The 25,999-nt window shown below is 38.7% G+C and overlaps 2 protein-coding genes across 3 annotated transcripts in view; both read right to left on the bottom strand.

Moving 5' to 3' along the window:
* The window catches only part of LOC108104967 (carbonic anhydrase-related protein 10), an 82,403-nt gene that overhangs the window by 38,329 nt on the left and 18,075 nt on the right, over window positions 1-25,999 (bottom strand). The window lies entirely within an intron of this gene.
* Window positions 24,928-25,900, bottom strand: LOC108104968. 2 transcript variants are annotated; one of them, XM_017211338.2, is made up of 4 exons: window positions 25,722-25,900; window positions 25,529-25,657; window positions 25,260-25,469; window positions 24,928-25,199 (listed from the first exon to the last, which is right to left on the bottom strand). In XM_017211338.2, the coding sequence occupies exons 1-4, from the start codon at window positions 25,801-25,803 to the stop codon at window positions 25,069-25,071; spliced, it is 552 nt and encodes a 183-aa protein (XP_017066827.1). In that variant the 5' UTR covers window positions 25,804-25,900; the 3' UTR covers window positions 24,928-25,068. The 2 variants fall into 2 exon arrangements, with proteins under 2 accessions (XP_017066827.1, XP_017066828.1); XM_017211339.2 differs by having other exon boundaries at window positions 25,734-25,900.

Below are 25,999 nucleotides of genomic sequence, written 5' to 3'. Positions count from 1 at the left end.
GCACGATGGGCAAAATCCGGTAGGGCAAGGTTAAGGGGTATTTTAACTTAAAAAGAAATCAGAAATCCAAAATTATTAAGAGTTTTGTTATCAGAATTAACAAAACATTTAATCTGTTTTTAAAGTTAAAACAAAAACAAATGCCACATTTTTAAATATTAAGAAAAATAGTTTGAAAAAAAGGTTTCTTGGTCTTACAGAGATTTAATGTTAAAAAACCAATCATTTTCAAGTTGATTACATTTTTTAATCGGTTAATTCTTAAATGAAAATCTCAAAAAATGGAGCAGACTGTTTTAGGCCCGTTGAGAAAGCTGGATTACAGTTTAAAGCTTTGTCACCCTAAAAGTGGTGACACTCATTCTCAAAGTGATTCTCAAATAGGGCGGTGATTCCCCCTCATAAAACGGTTAACCCTTTGATGCCCATTGTCCTGGCGCACTTTGTATTTTCCTAGCCCATTGTTGTTGCTTACTTTCTTCCCATGCTCACCCCTTTTTTATTTTCGATTTTTCTTTTTTTTTATTCCAACACTTTTGTGGGCAAAACCTTCATAACGCCAACTCGGCAAAAATTGTTGAAAATTCAATTTGGAGCCAAACTTGAAAATGCCAGAGGCAGCGAGTCCCCCCCGGTCCCTCCTCAAATCCAAAGTCACCAACACCAGCCAGGAGGGGTGTGCCCCCCCGATACCATCATCCCTAGTGTTTATCCACGAAATTTAATTGGCTGCACTTGGATATGCGGCACAAAGAAATACAAGGAGTAGCAAGCCAAAATGCAACCTGGCGATGGCCACTTGAGCTTGCTTAATTAGTACCCTGGCTTTAGTACCCGCTTTAAAATTTGGCTCCTTTTCAAGGATTTTCCCCTTTTTCTTACCTCACTGCCTCTTTAAGCTGTCGTGTGCTGGCGGTAAATCCGCCGCCAGACGTGACGTGACAATAATACCGAAAAATCTGTCAACCTAATGCGGGGAAGCCCACTTCACTTCCATTCCCCCAAAATTTCAAGTACTTTACACTTTTCCCCAGTACAGAACAAAAAAATAAATAAATAAGGAAGTACAATATTAAATATATATCTTTAGATATATGTAAGGAAAATTTTCCACTGTCATTTTGTATTTTAAAAAGTATGAAATAATACCAAAAATGTTATATTAACATGTAATATTAAAAAACTTTGGTGATTTCAATCGAAACGATAGACATTTTTTTTTCCAGTGCAACTTTCACGAGCACTGCTTGCCCCTTTGGGCAACTTTCATGGTGTCTGCCTTACATGTGGCTGCATAAATTTTACGCTCATCACCTGCCGCTGTTCCGCACCACCCATTTGCCAGTTTGCCAGAAAGCCCACCCACCGACCGCCTGTGATGTGACCTTGTTGTTGCTGCCGCTGAGTTACTTATTTAGCGTAGCATACATTTGTGCGCGACTCTTTGAAAATAGCACAAGGCTGGGCGGAGGCTGCTGACGGTTTCACACTTTGCAAGCCCTTGGCTCGTAAACAAATTGAATTGAAGTCATAAAAGTCGTCGCCAAAAAAGAAGTGAAGGTGCAAGGACGAAGGTCGAAGGGTCTGAGCCTTATGCTGCGTGTCAGTGATTGCGTTGTTCCTTCCCCCGACACTCACACACACACACACACCTATACTCATACATATATACATCAATGTATATATATCTCGTTCCAGTTTGCTGCTTGTCAGCGCCATTATGTCGCACTTGTTAAATCCGAGAGTGTGCCCACACGCACACAAACACACACACACACACACCATCATCATCATCATATACACCCACCCACACATGTGTGGCACGACAGCTTCCCTTTTTTTATGCCTCAATAAAAATACAATACGTTACAATTGAATTGAACTCAATTGAATTTGATTGAAGTTGTAAAGCTCAGACAGGCACTGCAACTGTCTTCGTGTGTGTGCGAGGGAGTGTGTAAGAGAGATAGCTGCTCGAGCGAAGGAGAAGGGGAGAGGTGAGCTGTGCGAGCCAAATGCAATAACCCATAGCCAGGCACAGAGTCTGCATAGGGCGAAAAAATCGTAAATTCATATATGAAGATCGAAATTCATGGCTGACATCATGAATATAATTGATGTTAGAATTTTTTTTTAGATATTTTAGAATGTTTAAAATCCAACTTATGTTATCCTTGACTTAAAATCTTCAATATTTTTAAACAGCAGGCACAGTTTCTAATATAACTATTTTTTTCAGTGTCCTCGGAACTCAGAACCTCGGTTCTCGGCCTTCCATCAATGAGGTGTCAATGCTGGAAACGACAACGACAACGACAACGGCAGGAGGACAATAATGACAACCAAAGCTAACAACGACAATGAAAACGATGGAGGCGATGATGATGGTGATGATGATATACCTACGATGATGAAGTGCGCTGCCATAAATACATCTTTGGAGACAAATGTGCTGGTGGGCTGACTATGATGATGATGACGATGATGGCGGGGTTAAGCGGCTGCCCCCATTACCTTGTGAGCCCTTATATGGTATGGCAAAGGGGGGGACGTGAGGCACACACTCACAATCACACACTGACAGGCCACAACTTCCGTTCCCCTGCAATCGAAGCCCAATATGTGCAAGGATATTTATTCTGTGACATGTGAGTACATGCACATCATTATATTCATTTTCATATTTCGCGTTCATATGCTCAGGTACATGTCGAATGGCATGACCGCCACCTGCTGCTTAATATGCTCAATGCTACCAAACAAGAGGAAGGCAAATACATTGGATACCAGAAAATACATTCAGTAGAACATGTTTTGATTTTGATTACTTAAAATGCGAGTGTAGAATTTGTAAACTAGTTTTAATACCAACTAAAATCTTGCCTTAAATTCTAGAAAACCAAACCAGTAGAGGCTCAAATTTTACTCTTTAAAAAGAATATCTTTCATTCCTTTAAAAAAAACGTCTGTAACACTCTCCAATCGACACTCTGTGCATATCCTGTAACAATACCTAATATTAATAGACAGCTAGAAAAAAGCAAGGAAAATCCACAGAAAGGTGACACCACCTTTTTACGCGATAGAACGGCAACATTGTATGGAGAAAAAAATATATGAAATTGAAAATAAATATTAAGAGGCGAGGGAAAAATCGGGAATGCTTGAGTGTGGTAAATAAAAAAAGAAAGAAAAAAAACAGTGCACCAAACAATAAACGTGTCAAATAAATAAACGAAAGCAATTTTTGCATCTCCAATACTCGTTCGCTGGAATGGGGGATTCCCTCGTCTCGTTCTCGCCGACCTGGCACCATCTCATTCTGCCCCCTTTGGTGGATTGGTGTTGATAACACTTTCGCTGGCGTTTGGCCAATAATAAACAACAACAACAACAACAGCAGCAGCAACAGCAAAAAGTGCCGAGAAATTGGAGAAAGGGGCAGCAGGGGGACAGCAGCTTGTTAATCCCTGGTTGTTCATTATTTTCTTTCATTTTTTTTCCTTTATTTTTTTTCTTTGACTGGACAATCACTTCCCCTCTTTCCCTCTCTGTTGTTTGCATTGCACGCTTGGACATTTTTTAATTTCCGCTTTAAATGAAAACCACTTGCCCGGGCGTAAGCGGGAAAAGGGGTATAACAACAAACACAAAGCCCAATGCAAACACGGTAGCCAGGCGCAAAAACCAAAATTGCCATTAAGGGTCCTGGACGCAACAATTGAATGCTCTTCCCCTTATATGTTTATATTCGAAAGGAGCATGGGACGTGGGGCGATCAAGGAGTTGGAGCTGCATTGCACCGGATGATTGCAAATTCTCGAAATGCAAATGCAAATGCAAGTTACCCAAAATGTGCGTTTGTCTTGGAGCCTGGACAACCGCCCGCTGTTTGGCACGTCAATGCCAGGACATACCCGCACTCCAAATCACTCTCAAGCACACCAAGTCCTCGTCCTCGCACAGTTGCGGTCAACGCAAAAAAGTAGGTGTCAATATCAAAGATTCTTTTCTTGTACTAAAACATATTCTTTAAGAATTTCTAAAATTACTTTCAGTATGCAGATACAATATGTCGAAAAAGATTTTAAAATTTAAATTATTTCCTTTTTTTTTTTGGCATCTCTATTTTTCTGACCTTTTCTGTTGGAAATCTCCCCTTGACACAGGTACATAATGGCACACACTTGAGCACGTCGAGCAATGCGAACGGATTTCGGGTGAGAGAAGTCAGCCAGAAAGCCAAGTCCTTGGCACTGGCCTCTGTCCCCTTCAGGACCACCACCTCCAATAACAACAACAAGAACAGCACAACTCGATTAGTGCTGCAGTTGCTGTTGACAATGCATTTGCCTTACATGTTTAATGATGTATTTACCTAGGCCAACTAAACTGAGCTCTGCGCCTGCGATTCTAACCCACGATGAACAATGCCAAAATCGACGGCAGAGTCCATTCGAGACTTCTCCAGGAGAAGAAGGAAGAGGAGGTGGAGGAGGAGGAGGAGTAGGACACCAGTGCATCGGTCAAAGTTCCATTCGGAACGGCAGCCAGGTCAGAGTGGTCGCAAAATGGGCGAGGGGTTGCACTGGGAATATCGAATGGGGCAAGTTTAGGTATTGGAAAAATACTTATATAAATTATTTTACCAATGGTTTTCAGCAATCGAAATAGAATATATTTCTATAATATATATTTTTTGTTAATAAATATTAAGATTTATAAAAATGTATAGGCCTAAAATTTCTTTAAGTGTTTATTCGCTTTGATTGCAAGCGTGCAAAATGCCAACACCTTGCCGGGGCCAGTTCCTCCTGACCAACCTCAGTACACTGGAAGCACCTTCCGCCTCCACCTCGCCACCCTTCACGTTCAATTTGAAACCCGAAACCAGACCATCTCATCCCATTCCACAGCTCTTCAAAATCCAACTGCAGTTGACGTGAATTGTTCAGCTTGAAATCTATGATTGCAGCTATAACTGCACACACACACACACACACACAAACACATGAACAAAGATAGATAGGAGTGTGAGTGTGAGTGTAGGTGGGGGAGTAGGGCGTTTGTGGGCGTGGCAGCGTTAAGAGCAAGTGGACATGCATAAATTTCTGACTTGCTGCATGCCATTTAAGTGGAAAATGGAACATTTTGAAGCCTGCAGCGAATGCAGAAGCAGCGGGAAATAGGCGAAGTATCAGGATAAGGAGGATAAGCATAAGGATGAGTAAAAGGATGAGTCACAGAGGCAGGAGCAAGCCAAACAGGAGCAGCAGGACTTTAAAAAGCCATAAGAACGATTCTGCCTGTTAGGGCCATTCCATTCATCCATTGAATGGAATGCACATTGCACATGACATATTGATTGTTTATTGTTTATTGAAATTAATTACCATAAATTGATTGGGGGGAATGCTGTGGAAGCGGAGTGGTCTTCATAGTTTCCCAAAGGTTAAGTTGGAATAGCAGGCTTATGCCTTATAAACATCAAAGTCTTTTGTAAAATAGTTTCCTTTTTATATAAAAATAATTCATAAAAATAAATGTAGTTTGGAAATTTGTGTTCTTGTAAGTAAAATAGTAAGGTCGAAATCCATCTAGCACTTCTGGCAACATTTTCCAAAACTTATGCTTCTTATTTTGTAAAAATAAATTTTCGCCAAGTTGTTTAAAAAAAAACAAACTCCATGTTTGTGTGCGTTTGTTTGGCAACGTTTGCTCGTGTAACTGGCTGTGTGTGTGTTTGTAGCTCGTTTTTATTTACGCTCACACATTTTTCCATCTTTTGCTGCACTGTAAACAGCAGGGAAAATTCCGCATCTGCCATGAGCCAAGTGCCAAGTGCTGCCGCTTTTCACCAACAGCCGCTTAAGGCGGCCAAAACACACACAGACCCACACATATGTTTATACACTGCAAAAACTACACACACACACACAGATACGCACCAATACCAATGAGGAGCCAACACAGCCATTTTCTAATGCAGTCTATACAACGCCATATGCAAATACTTTTCCCACTGCAATTGCAAAAAGCCAAAAAAAAATGAAAAAAAAATGAACGAGAACGCTCGAAAAACAAAAACAAGCTCCGCCGGCTGAATTATCTAGGGAAAGGGATTTAGAATCCGGGATATGGAAAATATGGAATCTGGGGGTCAAGGGGCAGAGGCGTTGGAGCATCAGTTAGAGATATAGACCAAATAAGCTCTACTCTGTTGGCAATCCCAACGGAAGGGTCTTTACTTGAACACTGCAAAAAAACATTTAGCCATCGGATAATTTTTTAATCTATGAAATCAGAAAGCCAAGTATCAGTTAGGTTTAGGAAATGCATCTGTAATTATTATTAAAAAATATCTATAAATATTTATAACAACCATGAACTCGCCCTTTTTTTTCTTTTCCCAAAATGTAAGTAATTTAAAAACTTGAAATTTGCGCTGTTTATCTTTTTTTGACGTTTCTCTGCAGAATCTCTGCAGTTGGACAAACTGTTTTGCCTTCATAAGCTGTAAATATTTGGCTTTAAGCAAAAGGCGGTCTTAGGGACTCAAAGTGAATCAGCAGCAAGAGGAACTTGGCCTGCTCAATCTTCATCAGGGCTGTCAGGGCAGTTGGCCAACACACCTAGAACCGCGATACCCTCGTCTTCCGATTTAGATTCTACTGCCTTCTCCTTCTACCATACTCCACGCGGAACAGCGACCCCGATGAGATTTACTTTCTATTTGCTAGAGAGGACATCAACTTGATTATCATACAACGTCCGTGCGGCCGCCGTTCGATTTTGGCGCCCAGCGATGCCATTAAGCACTCAATCAGTCTTTATCAGGTTTTGACAACGATTAACGCTTCGGGCGCCGAATGCTTTTGATGGATGGTCGACTTGACTTGATGCAAGTTGATATCCCACGTTCTAGGAATCCGGATTTCCCAATCCCAAGGAATGTGGCAAACTGTCAGGCGTCGTCGTCCTCCGAAATTGATTTGCAACATGAACATGGACATACACATTTATCCCATCCTCTTGCCCCACCAATAATTTCCCGATACTCAAACTCAAACTGAACATAAACCTCAACTTAGACCACATTAGCTTTTGGGTCTTAAATTCGTTTTGCGGTCTTGCACTCGAGCAAATCGATTGGCCCGTCACGGCTCATTGACTCCGGACTACGGACTACGGACTCCTTGACTCCCGGATTCCAGGATTCCACACTTTTTGCGGTCAGTGGTGCCACGTTATCCTTTGTCATGTTGACGCCGTTAAATGTTTACTACAAAAACGTTGGTGAAGCCACATCAGACTGGCTCATCAATTTCAAAACGAAGCACGTGAGAAGGCATATCCTTAGCCAAAAACAAAAGGGGTTTACTATTTAGAAAAGGTTCTCCATATAATATCCTTTTAAATGGATTGAAATGAAAACCAAACTTTAATTATCCAAAAATAAGTAAAAATTTTCCCCATATTAGCACCAATAGAAAAAGGATTTCGATTGATTTTTTCATTGGCATTTTGGCTTTGATTTTTGCCATACTTTTCCTTGACTTGATAGCATTTTGATGTTGGGAAACGATTTTGCGTGTTTAGTTAACATTAAAACGCAGCCAAATTAATTAATTAAAGCGCTTCGAGCAAAGCGAAAACATACAATACATACATACATACATACACCCAAACGCACACGTACAGACTGTTCGGCACCGAAAAATTCAATAAATTTCAATTAGGAAACAAAGGACATTTAATTGTTCGGGGATACAAGCAAAGAATGCAATTTGCAATGCACAGCGAAAGCGACAAAAAAATATATATATATGTATGTATATATTCAATTATGATAAGTAAATAATAGAAATGTAACGCCAAAGCGTGCCAGGCTGTATTTTAATTATGCCAATAAAAACTAGCTGGCTTTAATCCTTTACTTTTTTTTTTTATATATATATATATAAGGATATACACCCCCTTACCAAAAAACAAACTTTTTCGTGCCTTGTCATGGCCTGTGTTTTTAACGACTCGCCTTGAGTCAAATGGAACAAGAGCAATAAAAATATTCCTTCAGACGAGCAAAGACATTACATCATAGCAGAAAGGGGGTTGGTGGGGGGGGCAAGAAAGTCTCATAAGTCATTAACATTCTAAAAGGTTTTTCTAGTCTATACGGGGCCGACATCACCATCATCATCATCATCATAAGCCCCATCAAAATATCATCCCCGTGGCAGAGTCATTATCATTCTGTTGCCTCGCGCTCCTTAAGGTGCGTCCTTCACACAGATTAACATACCGAAACGGATACAGGATTCTCACACATATAGATTTAGATACATATATATATATATATATATATATATATATATATATCTATATAGCATACAGACAGAACAAATCCCGCTGATGTCATTTCATTAGTTTCATAAATATTTATTCGATTTGTTATCGTTGTTGTCGCCTTTATCCATAATTTATCAATGTAAGCTGCAACATTTCCAGCGTCGTCTTGCCGGCGTCCTTGCCACCCAAATACCATGCCACTAAACATACAGACACAAACACAAACACATCCACAGACAGACAGAAAAAGGACCTCCCCCTTCGACATTTTCGTTGACAATTTTCTAATCCAATTGATTTGTGCTGCGGGCCAAGACCCCACCACCTCTGCCTCTTTTTCTGCTCATCCATAACTTGGACAGCCGCAACGCGCGTTGTTTATCTTCCTGAATACATTTATATGTATATCTTTATATGTATATATATACATATATCCACTGAAAACTTCAACAAGAGATAACTTATAACTCATAGATAATCATTAAAAACTTTTCCTTTAAAAATAATTAAAAAACTTCTTAAGAACTTTAAAAAAAATAAACTTATAATTTCGAAAAATATCTAAGACCCAAGTAACATGTACCTTTTTCCTGCAGTGTACTGGCACATATTTGTATGTTGAATGGGAGGGGCTGCTTTGGGTATTTTATTTATGTTTGTTATGTATTTTTGTAAATTTGTTATGAATACTATTTTTTCTTTTTTTTTTCTGGCTTGTCGCATTAGGAATGCAAAATTGCCGCACACAAACGCATTGCATTTGGGGTTCACGTATATACAAATACATATAGAAAAACATGTACTTTATTTGTGCCAAGCATGTTGCATATTTATTGGCGTGATTGTGTAGTTTCGCATAACCCGAGGACATTCAGCCAGCTAGCTATTTAAGGGAAGACCATTTCCAAAAACGGCTCTCCATGTCCTTCGAGTCGGCAAAACACCGGCTGATTGTCATGACAGAATAAACATTTATTAGCTTGTAATATTGTGCAAAGTTAGGCACAAAAGATTGAATAATATTATCCCACTACTGCCATGTCCTATCACATACTCTCGGTAATTATCCAGACAATAAATAAATGCCTAGTTGATGATAGTTATCATTGACTAATATGCACACATATCTGCAAAGTCATTAAAATCACATTTGAACAGATTTCCATGCAGAGAAAGATATACAAACGTTGACAAGAAATCGGGACAACTGAAAGTTAACAAATATGAACAAAAAATCATAACCCTGTCTTTCTATTCATTACACCAACTTTAACATTTTAAATTCTTTTAAATTGTAATTATTAATATTTCAATTTTAGCCTGTCAACCAAATTGTCGTGGTTGAAATGTGATAAAAATTATAGAGGATTATTGAATTATAAATACATGTCGTGCCCACTGTGCCAACTCAATTTAAGTTGCAACACAATCGCCAGTAATTATATTCATATTCACTCTCGCATTTGATTTGAATTGCAGCTGGCAACCAATGCCAACCAGTTGTTTCCACATCCCAACTTACTATTTACGTTTCAATTGAATGATTGATGGACAGATGTGGAGAGTTGGCCAACATAATTCAGTTTTAATCTATTAATTAAGCATTTGGATTTCGACCATTGCCCAGTGGTAACACAATGTCGTACTCCAAAACTACGAATCTACGTATGTATATATTCTAAACAAATAATGCGGTCAATTCTAGGGGTTAATTTGTTGATTGAAATCTACATATAGCGGGGCGTATATAATTTCGAAAGAGGAACGAGAAGTGGAATATATATATATAGGGTAAAGTCAGTCGAATTATCAAGATTGCTCAATTAGTCAATCAATATGGCAGCAAATTGAATATCGGACATTCGGCTATTCACTTGCCTGTCGGCACTAATGACAGTTGCCGACTTTGATTGCCCGTAATGCCCATAATATTTGTGATTCAAGGACGCGCCTACCATCACCACCCCGGCGTAATTGTGAAATATCCTTATGATATTCGATATATTGAAGAACCTGACAGCCAAATTGATGCACTTTAATAAGCATTCAAAGAAAAAGTCTCGAAGGGGTCATAAATGCCAAGAAGTGAAAAAATTACAAACCTAAAAATTCGGAAGAAAATAAAAACAAAGCCGGTCTCATAAGAATATGCCAACCAACTTCTTCACAATATTACTTTTCAGATTGGTTAATTTTTCAAAAATATATCAAAAAAATTAGCAAAATAAAGGGATTGGAATATGTGGCTACTGAGAGAAAACAATTTTGATTCTGATTGAGAAAAAAAAACCTAAACTGATTGGCTAGGAAACATGTTCGGCGAACCAAAGCTAATTGTTTTGTCTGGCTTAACTTCTTATTCCCGGATGCCATTCGCCTCCCGTCTTCTCTGGCTTCTCCTGTCCAATCTCCAGATAAATGTTTCATGGATTTATCTACAATCCAGTCGATTGTTGGCCAGCTCCAAGAATGGCCCGTCCCATTACCCCCTTGTTCTATGGTCGCCCCAGTTGCCCCCAGAAGAGTACAGTAATCAGTAACCCGTAATCATTTCGAATGGTCCATCGTTCTTGGCATTAAAACGGGCGTTTAGTCATTGGTTGTGGAAGGGGTCTGGGACCTCTGACCCCCCAGAAGAGAGGACTTCATCTTATGTCCAAAACAAACTGCGCCATCCAACGGACCAACGGCTGCAGTCGCCAGTCGAACCAAGTTCATTATTTGCGCTACGTGACCTGCAGGCAGCATTTGCAGAAACTTCCACCCACTCTTCCTGCCACTCACCACCCTTGAAACCCAAAACCTCACTTCTGGAAGAGCCGCCCTCTGTAACAGCCCACACGCAAGGCGTTGCAACATCATAATTGGGATGTTGTATGGTGCCATAACTAAAAGAAGTATAGTAAGTGTGAAATAGAGACAGCAGCGTGAAAATGCTAAAAAAAAAAATCTATGAATTAAATATTATAAATATAATATTTATTATATTATTTTATAAATGTTTCCAATATTCAATATTTTCATATTTATGGCAATAAAATAAATATATTTATTTTACATTTATTACATTTCCATGTATAGCTCTTTTACACGAGTGCAGTTCTAGCATTGAATGTTTGGTTCGGAGTTTTTTAACTTTATAGCTCACGCCTCCTTTTACCTGACCACGCCCTCGGCAAAAATACCACAGTCTAACAGAAAAAAAATAGGAAACGAACCAAAAATGCGGTGAAAAGTAAAAACCGCAAAGTTTTTAGCGAGCGCATAAATCATCTGCTTCTTTTGTTTTCACTTCCAACGATGGACAAACAGCAGCGACTGGTCATAAAATTGAGAAGACACCTGACGCCACACCCCCTCAGCAAAGTAACCGCCCACCAGCCAACCGCCCGCTTTCGTCATGCATTTTCCATACTTTTAATTCAACTTATCAAATCAGCTTTAAGGCTGTTTGTTTTTGTTAAAAAACAAAACAAAATATTCAATTCTGCATTTTCGTACATTTTTTCCAACTGAGATTGAATCGAGATTTGCCTTTAACTGTTCAACCTGTCATCTTGCCGTCATGGCAGTCTCATTTAAGCCACCCACTAATCCACCTGTTTCCCTTCCCGCCCCACTGATTTTTGGCTAAAAACACCAAGAAGCCAAAAACCAAACACGTAGCCCCACTGAGGGCACGAAAAGTAAAAGTTAATACGATATTCATGAGCTGCTAAGCGCAGATGTGACTCGCATTGTGATACAGTCTCCACTCTACCAAAATACCACAAAAGCACTGGCAAAAAAAAGGGCTTACAGTTAATATTTAATTAGTTAAATTTAAAATTCCAAAATTTTTGGTAGCTCTAATAATATTTGAATATGATTTATTCCCAATTAATAACAGTCAGTTCTTGCCATTTAAATATTTCTTTTGGTGTACAAATACAGTTAAATAGAGATACGATACCATTACAGATACTGAGCACCATGCCACATCGAGTACTACACTCACACACCCCGCTCCTTTGAGTCCCCCCCATCGCTCCCTGGCTGAAGTTTAATTAATTATTTAATTTTAAGCACTTGAGCGCACCAAGCGACGATGGTGAGACGATGGTTTGGGATTAACTTAATAATATATGAGCCATGTGTGCGAGTGGCCATGTCCTTCTGGCCGTCCTTGCTGTCCCCATTGTCCTGCTACTGCTGCTGTGTATCCTTGTTGGCCTGACCGCTTGGTCGCTTCAGTTAATGCAGACTAATGAGACATTGTGGAACGAATTAATTTCACGCATGATTAACACATCAAATGCCACACTAGTTGGCCGCCCAAAAACAGGACCTTACAACACAACCATTTCACCCAATCTCAAACTCTAAAGGACATTAGTGGCGAAATTCTCGGCCAGAAAGTTTTCCAGTTCTTGGCACTGTCAGTTTGCCACATTAACCCAGTTACCAGTTCCACAAGAGCAGATAACACGGAAGTGTCATCCTGAACATCGTCGTTGTCGTCGTCGTCGTCGTCGTCGTCTACCAGTGCAGTTCTGAGTTTACCATTTCCATGGGAAAACATTTAAAAAAAAAAAAAAAAAAAAACTGCCACATTTCTGGTATGCCGCATAAAAACATGAAAAATCATGAAAGTATGCATATACATACGCATAGAGGAATGTACTTTAACTATACAGTTGTTGTTGTTGCAGTTGTAAGTATGTGCCAGCGAGTGTTTTTCTATGCCCTTCATGACACGAAATGTGTGGCATTTTAGTTCTAAAAAACAAAATGTTTCTTTATATTTTAAAATATATTTTGCTAAATGCAACTTAAACTTTGTTTGGTAATAAATTAAACGCTAAGAATTCTATTTTCCTAAACTTAAAATTTGATCTTAAAAAGGGCATTCCAAGGCTTTCATTGTCCGACATAACTTTTTTATGATTGTGAAAAAGTTGTGTGTACTTTTTCGACCTGTATGGCAAAGGTCGTCTGTGTATTATGAGAGATAAATGCCAAATGCTCTGGCGAATTCCGGTGAACAAATCTGGCAGCTGTGGGTCACATTTAATTATATAAGTAGCCTTCACGGCTACGTGTGTTAGTTAGTTAGTTAGTTGCCTGACTTTAAATTAGCATATTTACATATATGGTTAGCTGGCTTAAAGCGTCAATTTCGGATGGTATACGAGAATATACCAAATAATATGATAAGCCTTTGCCTAATAAGAAATCAAATGGCCAATGGCAAATATTCAATAAATTCGAGTTTAGTAGTCACGTGCGCTCCGAAGTGCGAACACGTACAGAGGCCAGTGCAACTGATGCCAGGATCTTTTGAGACGCGGCCAAAAACCGGATACCGGGGTGGCCAAGATGGCCATGGGATGATAACCAAGATGTGGACCTGTCTACGTGGGCCTTTGGCCAGGTGCAAAAGGTCCTGAAAAGTGGGTGGAACATCAATTGCTGTCGCTGCCAACTGGCTAACTGGCTATCTAGCTAGCTATCTGGCCAATATAGACAATTCCCTTCGACCTCGCTTTCTGGCAGCACGTGCAGTTAGCCGGCGAGATGTTGGAGACGATTGAAATTGCTGGTGGCAAGTGGATAAGTGGACATTAATCAAAATAAATATGAGAAACGTGCTGAAATACGAGAGCTCACACGTGAGTGTGATGTCCAGTTCTTGAAATCGGTTGAAACTGTTGAGTTCGTCGCCTAATGAGATCCTTTTGGCAGAACACACTAAGTAAGCACACACTGAACATCAATGTTAAAGTAAGTATAAGTCATTTTTGTGGAAAATATCCCAAAATTTAATTATCTGGCTTTCAATTCCGATAGAAAGGGAATTTAATGACAAACTGATTCCATATTTGGGTCATATTGAATTAGCATTATTGACTTAGTTATTGCCAAAATACTGTCATTTTGGGGGGAAAATAAGTACGTTTTTAACTTTGACTGCAGATCTATTAAGAAAACAAGCTGAACGTGGTAATCCATATTTGGACCATTGATGGTTTATTTTTGGCCGAAATGCTATTGTTCTTGGGAGAAAATTGAACGAGTCCAAATTTCGCATTTTTATATAAAAAATGTTGCTAAAAATTCCAAAAAATTACGATTTTTATCTGTGAATGCAGTTTTTATGAAAATTTAATAACGATTACAACGAGGCATGGCATTCCGTATTCGGGCCATCATTGGCTAAGTTATTGACAAAATACTTTTATGTTTGGGAGAAAAATTTGGTTTTCGATAAGCGGTAACATCAATTTTTGGACAACATTTTTTTATATTCAAAAGTTTTATTCAGTCAATATTAAGAAATCGATTACAATTTAAAACATTTCAGAATTAATCAAGAGATAAAGCTAACAATTAGTGATCTGATATGTAAACTCTAATGGTCCGTCTATGGGCATTTCCATTTCGATTATGCACGCTACATGGCGCACATTAAAATTCAAAACACATTTATATAAACCGAAAGGAAGGATGACTCCAAACACTCACAAAACACATCAAAGTCCAGGCTATAACTTTTCCTTAACTTCTAAGCAAATTATGCATGAGAAATTCAATTTGCATTTATTTTGCAATAATTTTATATCAACATCAACATCAACAACAAACACAAGCAACAAAAAATACTGAAACTTCGCATGTAAAATAATCTCATATGCCTTTTAGGCAGGAAAAGATAGAGTAGATTGAGAATTTCTAAGCAATACAATACAATATTGGAAATTTTTAAAAAACTTTATTAACTTTATTTTTAAATAATAAATAATTATTCAAGTTTCAGGGCTCAAAAATTAATAGCTGATCGAAATAAGCCTCGAAGACCACATTAACTTTACATTTTTGTTATATTTTTTAACCACAGATTATCAAACTCCAAAATAAATAAAGGGCAACAGACAGCCAGCAGCCTCCCGCAAGACCCTACGTCAAGAAGCCAAATAAAAAAAAAAAAAAAAAGAAATCGAGAACAGGAAAAAAGAAAACTTTTTCAATATTTTACGAATCAGGTGCTTCCTGTCGAAGTTTCCGCTTAAGGCCACGCACACAATGGCCCGAAAATGCCACAAGACAGAAAAAAAAAGGGGGAAAAGAGCGAAAGCAGACGGCACGTGAAAATAAAATTTAATGAAATGTAACTGGATATGCCAGGAGCTGGCCTACAGCTGGCCAGACTCCTGCAGGATGTTCCCTTGTCCCACTCACAGGATGTGAATAAAATTCCGGCAGACAGCTAGAATGTCAAAAAGCCTATTTAGCATATATTTACTGGCAAAACTGAAGGTAAAGGACCAAGCCAAGGACCGACCAAAATCCAAAAACACGGCACAAAACTTTTTGGCCAAGAAATCCTTTTCACAATTCTCCCCTGGCTAAAAGCCACTGTCATTTGAAATATTATAAATCATGTGCTACATTAGCCAAGCATCGACAACGACTCTTGTCGCTTCTGCAAATTGCCAGAAAATTTATAGAACAAACACAAACAACAGGAACAGCGGAAGGAGTCAAAGGACCCGCACAGGATCTACAGAAACACCAAACACCCAGCGGAAATTAAGTTCATTGACGCAGCAACCCTGCTGACTAAGAAAGCGAGGTAAATTACAGCGAAGTGAAGCTATTCTTATGTAAAAATAATTTAAAAAAGGTAGCATAAATGTAGGAAAGTTTCTTAAAAAAAAAAAAGAAACAGAAAAATATTGTAAAAATCGACCATTTTCGGACATTTTCAAGATTACAAACGAAACGGAAAGAACTTTTCAATAAATTTAAAAACAAAAATATATTTACAGTAAAAAGTTATTATTCCTTTTATAACAGACCAAGCCTTGCCTTAATGTTCAAATTCTCAACAAGAAATGAAGACCTACTCCACCTAAAGAGTATTCGAAACGCGATTTTTTTCCAATTATTATTTTCCCAGCATTTTTGTTGGTGTGTGTGTGTGTGTTTCCTGTTGTTGTCGGCGCTTTGAATCACGCATTTCAAACGGCGCCAGCCACGCCCACACCACCCCGATCCCACTTTTTCACATTTTCCGCGGCACTTCTTGCACTCTTGTCACGCCAGGCACGGCCAGCAACTGCAATTCAATTGTTGTTCAACAACGCCTTGGCCCCATCCACTGACTTCGGTCCTTTTTCCTGGATCCTTGGATCCTTGGACAAATGTTTGAACTTCTTTTCCCCAACAGCAATTTGCGGCGAAAATTGTGATTTGTTGAGGAAAACTCGCACTCGGGCTTGCGCTCGCGCTCGCGATTTTCATCAGCTGTCGTCTTCATCGCCGTCATCGTCATCGTCATCGCCATAGCCAACGTCCTGTGTCCTGCGTCCTTTGGCAGCTTTGCATTTTGTTCAGATACTTATCACACAGTTTTGGCAAAATGCTGCACAAAGTTTTGCTTAATAGCCTGGAAGTTTTTAATGAAATGCTTTCGCCACAGCCACAGTCACAGTCACAGTCACATTCACAGAGCGGATTCGGTTTTTCGGTTTTGGTTTCAGTTTTCCTTCTACTTGGATTTCATTTTTTTTACCATTTACCATTTTCCTTCGCCAATTTTGCCAGGTTCAGCTTTAAGATGGAATGAATGACCCTCATCAAGTCGAGGGCAAGATGGAAATTCCATTTGGAGACAAAACAACAAAAAGGTGAAATGTCACACTCACATTTTTGCTTTATTAAAATAATACTTCGGTATTGGAGAAAAGAAGGGCGACTGGCAAAAGGGAAAATTCTTTTCCATTCTCTCTCTCTCTCTGTTTTCACACTCCTTTTCCATTCGCTTTTCCCCCACCGCACTGACAGCTGTCCAGTGTCCAGAGGGTCTAAAACTATTACGGCCAAAAGATTAAATGTTTGCCAGGCCCAAGAAAATTAATTTGCCCTGGCATTATGTTTGATTTTAATAAAGTGGCTCACAGGGTCAAAGGACATCCGTTCAGTGGCGTACGAAAATGGGGATTTTTTTTTTGGTGGGCTGAGAAGAAGGCTAGCTACTGAATAACTTTTAAGCATTGTCTCTTATTAAGTGAAATAAAATGTAAAAATATAAATAAGTTACTAATAACATTAAGTTCTCCTACGCTTCTGCATCCTTTGCTTATACATTTGTTATTTTTTTTTTTGGGTTTGGAAAAACAACCGAAAGGCTGCTAAACTTAATAAACTGTCCCTCACTCCACCACCTTTTTGGGACGCCCGGGAGCATTTGTCATTTGCGCTAAGTACTCTTGGCCGTTCATTTTTTATTTGCTGGGCAAACATGACAGCAAACATTAATTTCGCCAGCGCCGCGCGCGGTAATTAAAAGCGAAAGTGTTTGACGCCCTCAAGTGGGCAGTGCGAAAAAAACAAAAAAAAAAAACAAAAAAAATGAAGGAATTATAAGTTCCCTTTTTGGCCCAAATGAAAGTAAAATACTTGGGGAAAATCTTCAGAGAAGAAGGACCAACGAAAAGAACATCCACTACTGGGCACTTCCCCTTTCGAAAAACAGATTTATGATGACCTCATTAATTATGCCCCTGAAGATGTGGAAAAAGGCGACAGACCACTCGAAGCCTGCAATTAAATGCTGCGAGTGTCACGACACGCAAATCAACATAAATTGCAGGCATTGTTAGCTCCATATGGAGGTCGTAAAACATTGTCAGATAATACGAGAAAATAAAAAGAAAATAAATTTGGCACGCGCCACACTCAATAAGCAATATAAATCCCTAAAAAAAAATGAATGCCAATCTGTTTATACACATCGAAAAAAAAAAGAAAAACTCCTAAATTTCAAATAATTAAAAAGTTTCAAGACCATAAAATCCATATAATTGTTAAAAATTAACAATAATATTTTAATATTTTCAAAATCTAAAAATATATTTAAAGTTGACAAAACATTTTTCACACTGCATAGTGTTGTAAGCCCTGGGCATTGCCAATTTGCCGGTTGGGCGATTTTTTATAGTCCAAAAGTGGGGAGAATGTGTGGGTGGCTTGGCATGGGTATCAGCATTGGCATGGGAAATTCATTAATTCCGTCCGTCGACGACTGTTTGGCAAGTTTTCTAATTAAAACAACAAACAAATGGGCAGCCGGGATAACAATACATATGGAAATCAAAGTCGGGGGATTCCCAGTTACCCTGTTTTCCAACCAATACCAATGCCGAGAGAGTCTATAAGTCTATCTGCGTGTATATGTGTGCTGGCCGGAAACTGTCTGGCAAGATGCTAATTCGGTTAAAAACTTTTGTCGTCAAGTTTGCTTGCAAAACGGAGTACCCCCTGTCAGTTATACTGGCATAAACTTGGCTTAATTCTGATGCTGATGTTGGCAACTCATCGTCGCTTTGTTCTGCGGCGCATGCAAATTGATCCAGAAATCCAGCAAATCTAGAAAGCGAAGCCATAGAGAATCCATCTCCATCTTCATGGGATATGCATCAGTTTGTCAAAAAACTGCGAGTGCCACGCCCACTTCTTTGCAGAGATCTGGAAAGTTAGTGGTCATGGCATCGTTTAAATGCCAGCAGCAGTTTGTTTTGCCAATTAACATGCTTGAAATGCTCGAAAGGCCAATTGCAATTAAAAATTATACCACAAAAGTATGCAACAATTTTCTTAAGACAAAATTAAATCGAAACGAGTTTTCCAATTTGCGGGTAATGTAGGGGAATTATTAAAACAATAAAGGGTTAATTAACTTTGGTCTATCAAAGATTTTTGAAGTCTCAGAATGGGCAAAATTAATTTTTATCTGTAGGATTCCTAAATAATATTTGAAACTTAAATTTCATTCAAAAGTTTGTATTTTTGGTAACTTTCTAAGAAACTTAAAGTTGATTTACTTTTTAAAAATTAAGGACATTACCATTTCTTCCTAGAATTATCGCTTGCTTTTCATAATATTTGCATATCAGATACAGATAAAAATATTGTATTTATCATTCATCTAATCTTTATAACCCCCCATCGCCCCATCGCCACAACGCCCCATCGGAAGGCCAAATACTTTTGGTTTGGGGTATGGCATTCTCACGCCCTTAGCTAAACATTTATTTTGCTAATAATTTATTTATATGCCCTGCCAATATATACATGCTATAAGTACACCGAACACACACACACACACCACATTTCTGCCCCGCGGGGCCCTCACACAATTTGCTGAAATAAGCAGAAAGAAACAAAACTGTTACGACAACAACGAATTGATTTGCTTTATGGAACGTCAACGCTAGACTTATCCAGTTTTTTTTTCTCTTCTAGTTCTTTTTTTTTTTGCTCTTCCGATTATTATGCACCCCCTCTTATTGGAAGACGTCGGTTGTCGTTGTTGAGTCAGTGACTCATATCATTATGGCGCCCATATCCTGAGGCGCCACGCGCCATTCAACCACCCACTTGCCACCCTGCCACTCGAATATTTGCTCCTCCGTTTTCCGTTTATATATCCTTTGAACCATTGGATCAAAGGGTATATCGTAATCGTGAGAAAGTTTATAAGAGTTAAGGATTTTCGGAAAGTTTTTAGATCAATCTTAGGATCTATGAAAGATATAGAGAGTTTATAGAACTTAAGTATATTTTACCATATCCTTTAAAGTTAAGATCTGAGGATCTTTTAAAACCTTACATTAACAGGTATCACAAAGTCGATACATAAATATTTATTTCTATTTCTTGTTACGTCTACCAAGACGCACAAACCGCACTCGATTTCCACATGAACAGGCTAGGCCAAGCTTAGGATCAAAATGGAAATGAGCGGAGGACATTGAAGAGGGGAAAGGAAAAGCGTCTGGGAGGTTGGCGGAAAAATGGAGGGGATACCTGTTCACCATCTTCGGCCATTCCTTCATTCATTTTTATTTCCTTCTAGCCGTGTTTGCCCCATTGATTAATGCGTAAATATGCGTTCCATTACCCCCAGTTTCCTGTTTGTTGTCTGTCCTTGACTCAGCTGCTTTTGAGCTCAATCGAATTGAATTGAATCGAATAAGGACACTTTTAAAGCCGGCAGCTAAAAGAATTTAAATACTTGTTATACCGGAAATATATATATTTTTTTCTGCCGGAAGTTATAACAGAAAATCTAGGTTCTTAGTTTGATTCTAAGTAATGCTTTCTGCCTCTGTAAAATAGCTCAACTAAAGTTTGCACAAAAAGGCTTAAATCATTTAAATTTAATGTATATTTTTCAATCCCCTTATTTGCTTTACTTATTTTTCGCAGTGTACACAATATGTTGATAATTATCTGGAAATCACGTAAACAACTTTGTGACGGCTGCATGTCAGTGACTGAAAAGCGGCAACAAAGTGTTAAGACCCTTGACGGCACACCTGCAAAAAATTATGTCTTTTTATGGCTTAAGTTCGCCGAACTCACACCTAGACAACCGCACACCCCAAAACACATTCTAACACACACATTCGTTTATGACAGCGCGATTACGTAACGCGACAAGGGCCATCAATCATATTTAGCGAAGTGAATGCCAAGAATATACCAAAAATAAATAATGATGGCCCATTTGTAGTTGTCGTACAGCCAGCCACGGCATTTAACATTTTTAACTAGCCCAAAAATAATTACAAGGCCTTTTTTTCAGCTCCCCCATTTCCCCGATAAAAGCAAAAGAAAAGCGGCTGCAGAAAATGAAAGATAACTGGGGAAAACAATTTCTTATGTGGGATTTGCAGGGCTCGTCGTGAAATTGGAAACGCTGCATGTTGTTGGATGTGGGCGGTAAGATGGTTAGATGCTGAGCTGCTGATAGCGATGGTAATAGTGGTAGTGCCACCCATTCCTAACCCGACTTTAGTCCCCTCCTAAAACTACTACCATGAAGCTCATCTTGATGGTGGCAGCAGCAGAGCAGGATTAAGGAGCAAAAACGCATGAATCGCCCAGTGACGTCAACGTCCTAGTAACAAAAATAAAGCAAAGCGCAAAAAAAAAAGCTACAGCTGAAGCACAAGGATTACGAAAGGATTCGTTTCTAACGAGATTGACAACAAACCGCACTCTAATACATGTGACTCTGTCCATGTGAGTTTCTGTGTTTGTGCATCATCAGATGCAGCGTTTTTATTTCTATTCTCGCGAAGATCAAAGATATACCCTAGGAATTGATGAGGCTACTTAGCATTTTAGAGAAAAAATGTTTTGTTAATAAAGGTTATAAAAATATTTTTACTATAAATTAAAAATATCCTTAAGAACTGCTCTGTAATCAAGTAAACAAATATAAACATTAAAATTTAAACAATATTTAAATAAGAGTATTCGTCATTCGAATTGGTGCCTTCTTAGGCCGTTGGCTTTGCGGTTGGCCGCATCCCCTTCTTCTTTGCCTTTATCATTTAGCAAACAAAGCAAGTTTTGCCTCATAAAACTAAAACGTTGGATTTAATTTTGCAAAATAAACAGAAAAAAAGAAATGAAAATCGAATAAAGAAGGGAGATGGTATGACGGAATAAGAAAATGCAATGAGGGAAACTATATTTTCTTGGTCTAGATGGATAGTCGGATATCACTTCTCTAGATCTGATTGAAAATGGTATGCTTTTATTGTGAGCCCATGAATTTTGCGATAAGTAATTCAAACCCATACACTAGCACAGCAGATGGAAAACAGAAACAGAAATCCGAAAATGTGAAAATGAAGAGGAAATTCATTATTCATTTGGCAGGCATGAAAATAAAATAGAAAATGCAAATACTAACAAGAGGAAACGCTATAGTCGAGTGCCGCGACTATAAGATACCCGTTACTGTTTTACACAATTTTAAAATATTAATTTTGCTAGTGGAAATTCAAAAGGCGCCACCTATTGTCAGAGGAAGTATGTTGAGTATGCTTATAGTGACGTCACTGCCCATGTGGAGCCTTATAACCTTAATTTCTTCATAAATAGCGAAATAATGTTCCGATTTGAAAAATCTTTTGTAACTCGATAGATATTAACAGAAAAAAGTTACACAAGGTCAAACAAAGGCATTCATAATAATATTATAGACTCCACAGTTTTCCGCGGTTTGTGGGCGTTAGAGTGGGCGTGGCCGGATGCAACTTCGTGACAAGTTGCAGACGCATCTCTTAAATACGTGTTCCTAAGCAAAATTGTGTAGCTTTTATAGTTTTCGAGATTTTTGCATTTTTGGTTTTTCGGGTTTTGTGGGCGTTAGAGTGGGCGTGGCGTGATCGGAAAAAAACAATTCGCATTGGGAGCATCATAGAAACATACATGCTTGATCCGAACTTTCTATCTCTTATAGTTACCGAGATATCAGATTTTCTAGAAAATCCGAAAACCGTCTTTCGAGCCTTGTGGGCGTATGGGTGGGTGTGGCCGGATAGTAGTAGCACTATAAGATGCGCTGTCATCTAAAGATTATACTTTCTGAATTTCAACTTTCCATCTACAATAGTTCCTGAGATTTCAGCAATTTTAGTTTTTTGCGATTTGTGGGCGTTAGAGTGGGCGTGGCAGGATGCTGTAATAAACTTGCGCTGTCCCGGGACCTCAAGAATCTTCATGCTTAATCTCAGATTTGTATCTGCTATAGTTCCTGAGATCTCAGCGTTCATACGGACGGACGGACGGACGGACGGACGGACGGACGGACGGACGGACAGACGGACATGGCTCAATCGACTTCGTTATTGATCCTGATCAAGAATATATATACTTTATAGGGTCGCAAAAGCTTCCTTCTATCTGTTACATACTTTTCAACGAATCTAGTATACCCTTTTACTCTACGAGTAACGGGTATAAAAAGGGGGCGGTGATGTGATGAAAGTACTGTGGCGTTCAAAATCGTTTTTTGAGTTTTGCCATTGCCTCGGATTCCTTTTTTTGCTACTGCCTGACGCTGTGACTGCCGCTTCTACTACTGCTGTTGTTTGGTAAAAAAGTTTTCTAATTAAAACAACAACTGACAACGCAAAATTGTCAACCTACAAATATACACATACATATATATGTATATACAAATATACAAATATACGAACAGATACAGAAGCACAGATATATTTGCCAACTACAAAATGCTTTGTTAAAACAACATGCACAAAGCCGGGAAAATGCCCGGGGGGGGAGGAAATGGTAGTGAAAAAGAGGCGAAAACCCGTTGGCTGCCCGTGGCGTTAGAAGGCTGGTTCTTATTGTTAGCAGTTGTTAGATTAGTTTGACTTTTCGACCCTTTCCCCCCCCTTTTGGCCAAAATGTAAATGTGCAATGAGCGGCGGCCAGAAGGACATCGCAGAGCCACAAAATTGTCAGTTGATGATGGCTTAAACTGGAAAAAAACTGGAAGGGAAAACAAGAGCAAACAAACAGGATTGGACGATTGTTTACATGTAATTTACCTAGGAAAAAAGAGAGCAAACGGTGTACAACGTGGTCCATTGTGAAAGCCTTAATTAGCCGCTTTCCACTAGCCACTAGTCCTCTGCGATTTGTGGCTAAAATAATGTGAAACGATTGCAGAATTTTCAAAGAACAACTTCAGTCGATTCCTTTGGCATTTTATCAAAAGTTTTTAAAACGCAATCATGACTTTAACCAAACATTTACTAAGCCCTATTCCACCTTCAAGGTGGCTCACACAAAATACATAATTATGTCTAATGAAAATCCTACATTAAAAAGCCACCTTTTTTCACAGCTCCCAGAATTGACTTGTAAAACTTCAATAATTTCAGATTTGAAAACATTTTCTGTAGCAATTTTAAAGCAGAAACTTTTCCAGTTCCCAGCTAATTCTACCAAATGGATTTGCCACCCTGAAGACGAAAAAAAAAAACATGAAATTTGCTTTTGCAACTTGTAATGAAAAGTTTTGGCATTCGGGCTTCAATCAAATTAATTTGTTTATTAGGAACCGAGCTTTCGGAACTCTTCGTAACTCAAACCCATGTCCGATTTTTTCCGCCATATCTATCTATCGGTCTGTCTGTCTGCCTGATGGCAAATGAATCATAATTTTTATGATTACGTTTACGCCGCGTGGGCGGCCACTCATTCCATTATTTCAAGCGCAAATTGCTGTTGTTATTGTGGCAATTGTTCTGCGGCACAAACACATCGAATGAAAGGAGTGGCAGAAGAAGAAGGCAGTTGGGTGGGTTGGAAAAGTTATTATTATTTTAAATATTTTCCAACTCTTTTGCGCTTGAGCGGCGCCAACGAAGGTCGCGTAATTCAAAAGCAATTTGTTGAAATTAAATTTGATTACGTTTATTGCGCGCCAGCTGTTCGGTCCGAAAAACTTTCATCAGTTTTTCCACCGAGTTTTCGCATGGAAACTTCGCGCTCTTTAATCGCTCGGTAATTGCCCTCCCAAATTGGGCATCAGAGGGCGCCACGCAAATCACCGATCAAGTAAACTTTTCCATTTTTCCATTCCCCCCATTTTTCTCATTTTTTCCACACTGACAGTTGAAATTGGACAGCCGCTCCCTTCACACACAGGATAATTAAGTATTGTTTTGTCAAAAACTAAATTCACTTTCAACTTGTCTCAACTTGAATGAAATTAATGGTTAAGTTACATCAGCAAAATAAAAGGTCTTAAGAATTGCAAATAGAAAAAAATGACTTTAAGAAGTACAACAGAAAGATGCTTTATTTGATAGATAAAATCGATTAAACTCTTAAAAATTTAAAGATTTTCATAAGAAACATGGGCTATTCTGAATAGGGTTTCGGCAAGGGCTCAAAACGCTGTTCAAGGCTCTCCACATAGGGATTGGCCTCATCGCTGGCAAATTCTCGTTTATAATCCATCATGGGATTATTTACCAACCCAGAATTGATGGCTAAAATTTGTACGATTATATGGGTTTTTTGGATGAGGCAACACTTTGGTTTTGGCTTACATTGAAAATTATCAATCGTATCTAGATCTGGACTCTGATTGATATGATCTGAATCGTCATATTCCATCATTCCCAACTTGGGTTCAAGATCCTCGCCATTATCCTGGGCTATATGTCCATGCTGACACCAATTGCCTTGAAATGGCTCACCCTTGTCCACTTCGTCAATTTCTTGAGTTCTTCGAGGCCACGCAAGAAAAGCTTCAAAAGCTAAACAAATCTGTCATTACTAATAAAAAAAAAACCCAATAAAACTAAAACCAACTCACGATTCAATGAACGATCGAAGCTTTTACGCTTGAAACCCATTTGTGGACATTCCACTCCTCCTTTATGAGAATCTGGTTCATGAACCTGACGGCGGTACATATCCAATAGTCCCTCGCGATTCACTACCACTATTGGAATATTAATCTTTTAATTTCAACAAGAACTATATCCTTTAAGGATATATTTGCTTACGAGAAGGCTTACCCCACACTATGGACAAAAAGAGCAAGAAGAATATGAACACTGGCGTCCAAATTGGCAGTCCAAAAGCCATTCTCTTTATTTTCAAAATATATATTTATCAATATATTGTTTTCTTTTTAAATTTTACTAAAATATATATTCGAATATGTTTTTTTTTTGTTACTTCACAGAGAGAGAACGTATTGCACTGGAAAATATAGACTTAAATCGCTTTGAAACTCCCGAAAGGAAAAAGCCTAGCCTGCTGGATCAATAGAAATCTTGAA

This window comes from Drosophila eugracilis, unplaced genomic scaffold (genome assembly GCF_018153835.1).
Source record: "Drosophila eugracilis isolate 14026-0451.02 unplaced genomic scaffold, ASM1815383v1 contig_2147, whole genome shotgun sequence".
NCBI lineage: Eukaryota > Metazoa > Arthropoda > Insecta > Diptera > Drosophilidae > Drosophila > Drosophila eugracilis.
Note: the sequence above shows the minus strand (reverse complement) of the source record. Positions and strands in the feature narration are given on the sequence as shown.

What these genes read in the sequence shown, in the direction of transcription:
- LOC108104968 (XM_017211338.2), bottom strand. Translation starts at nt 25,803, where the DNA reads ATGGCTTTTGGACTGCCAATTTGGACGCCAGTGTTCATATTCTTCTTG. An exon ending in AGTGTGGGGTAAGCCTTCTC is followed by an intron (nt 25,658 to 25,721) that starts GTAAGCAAATAT and finishes ATATTCCAATAG; the next exon opens with TGGTAGTGAATCGCGAGGGA. An exon ending in CTTCGATCGTTCATTGAATC is followed by an intron (nt 25,470 to 25,528) that starts GTGAGTTGGTTT and finishes AGATTTGTTTAG; the next exon opens with CTTTTGAAGCTTTTCTTGCG.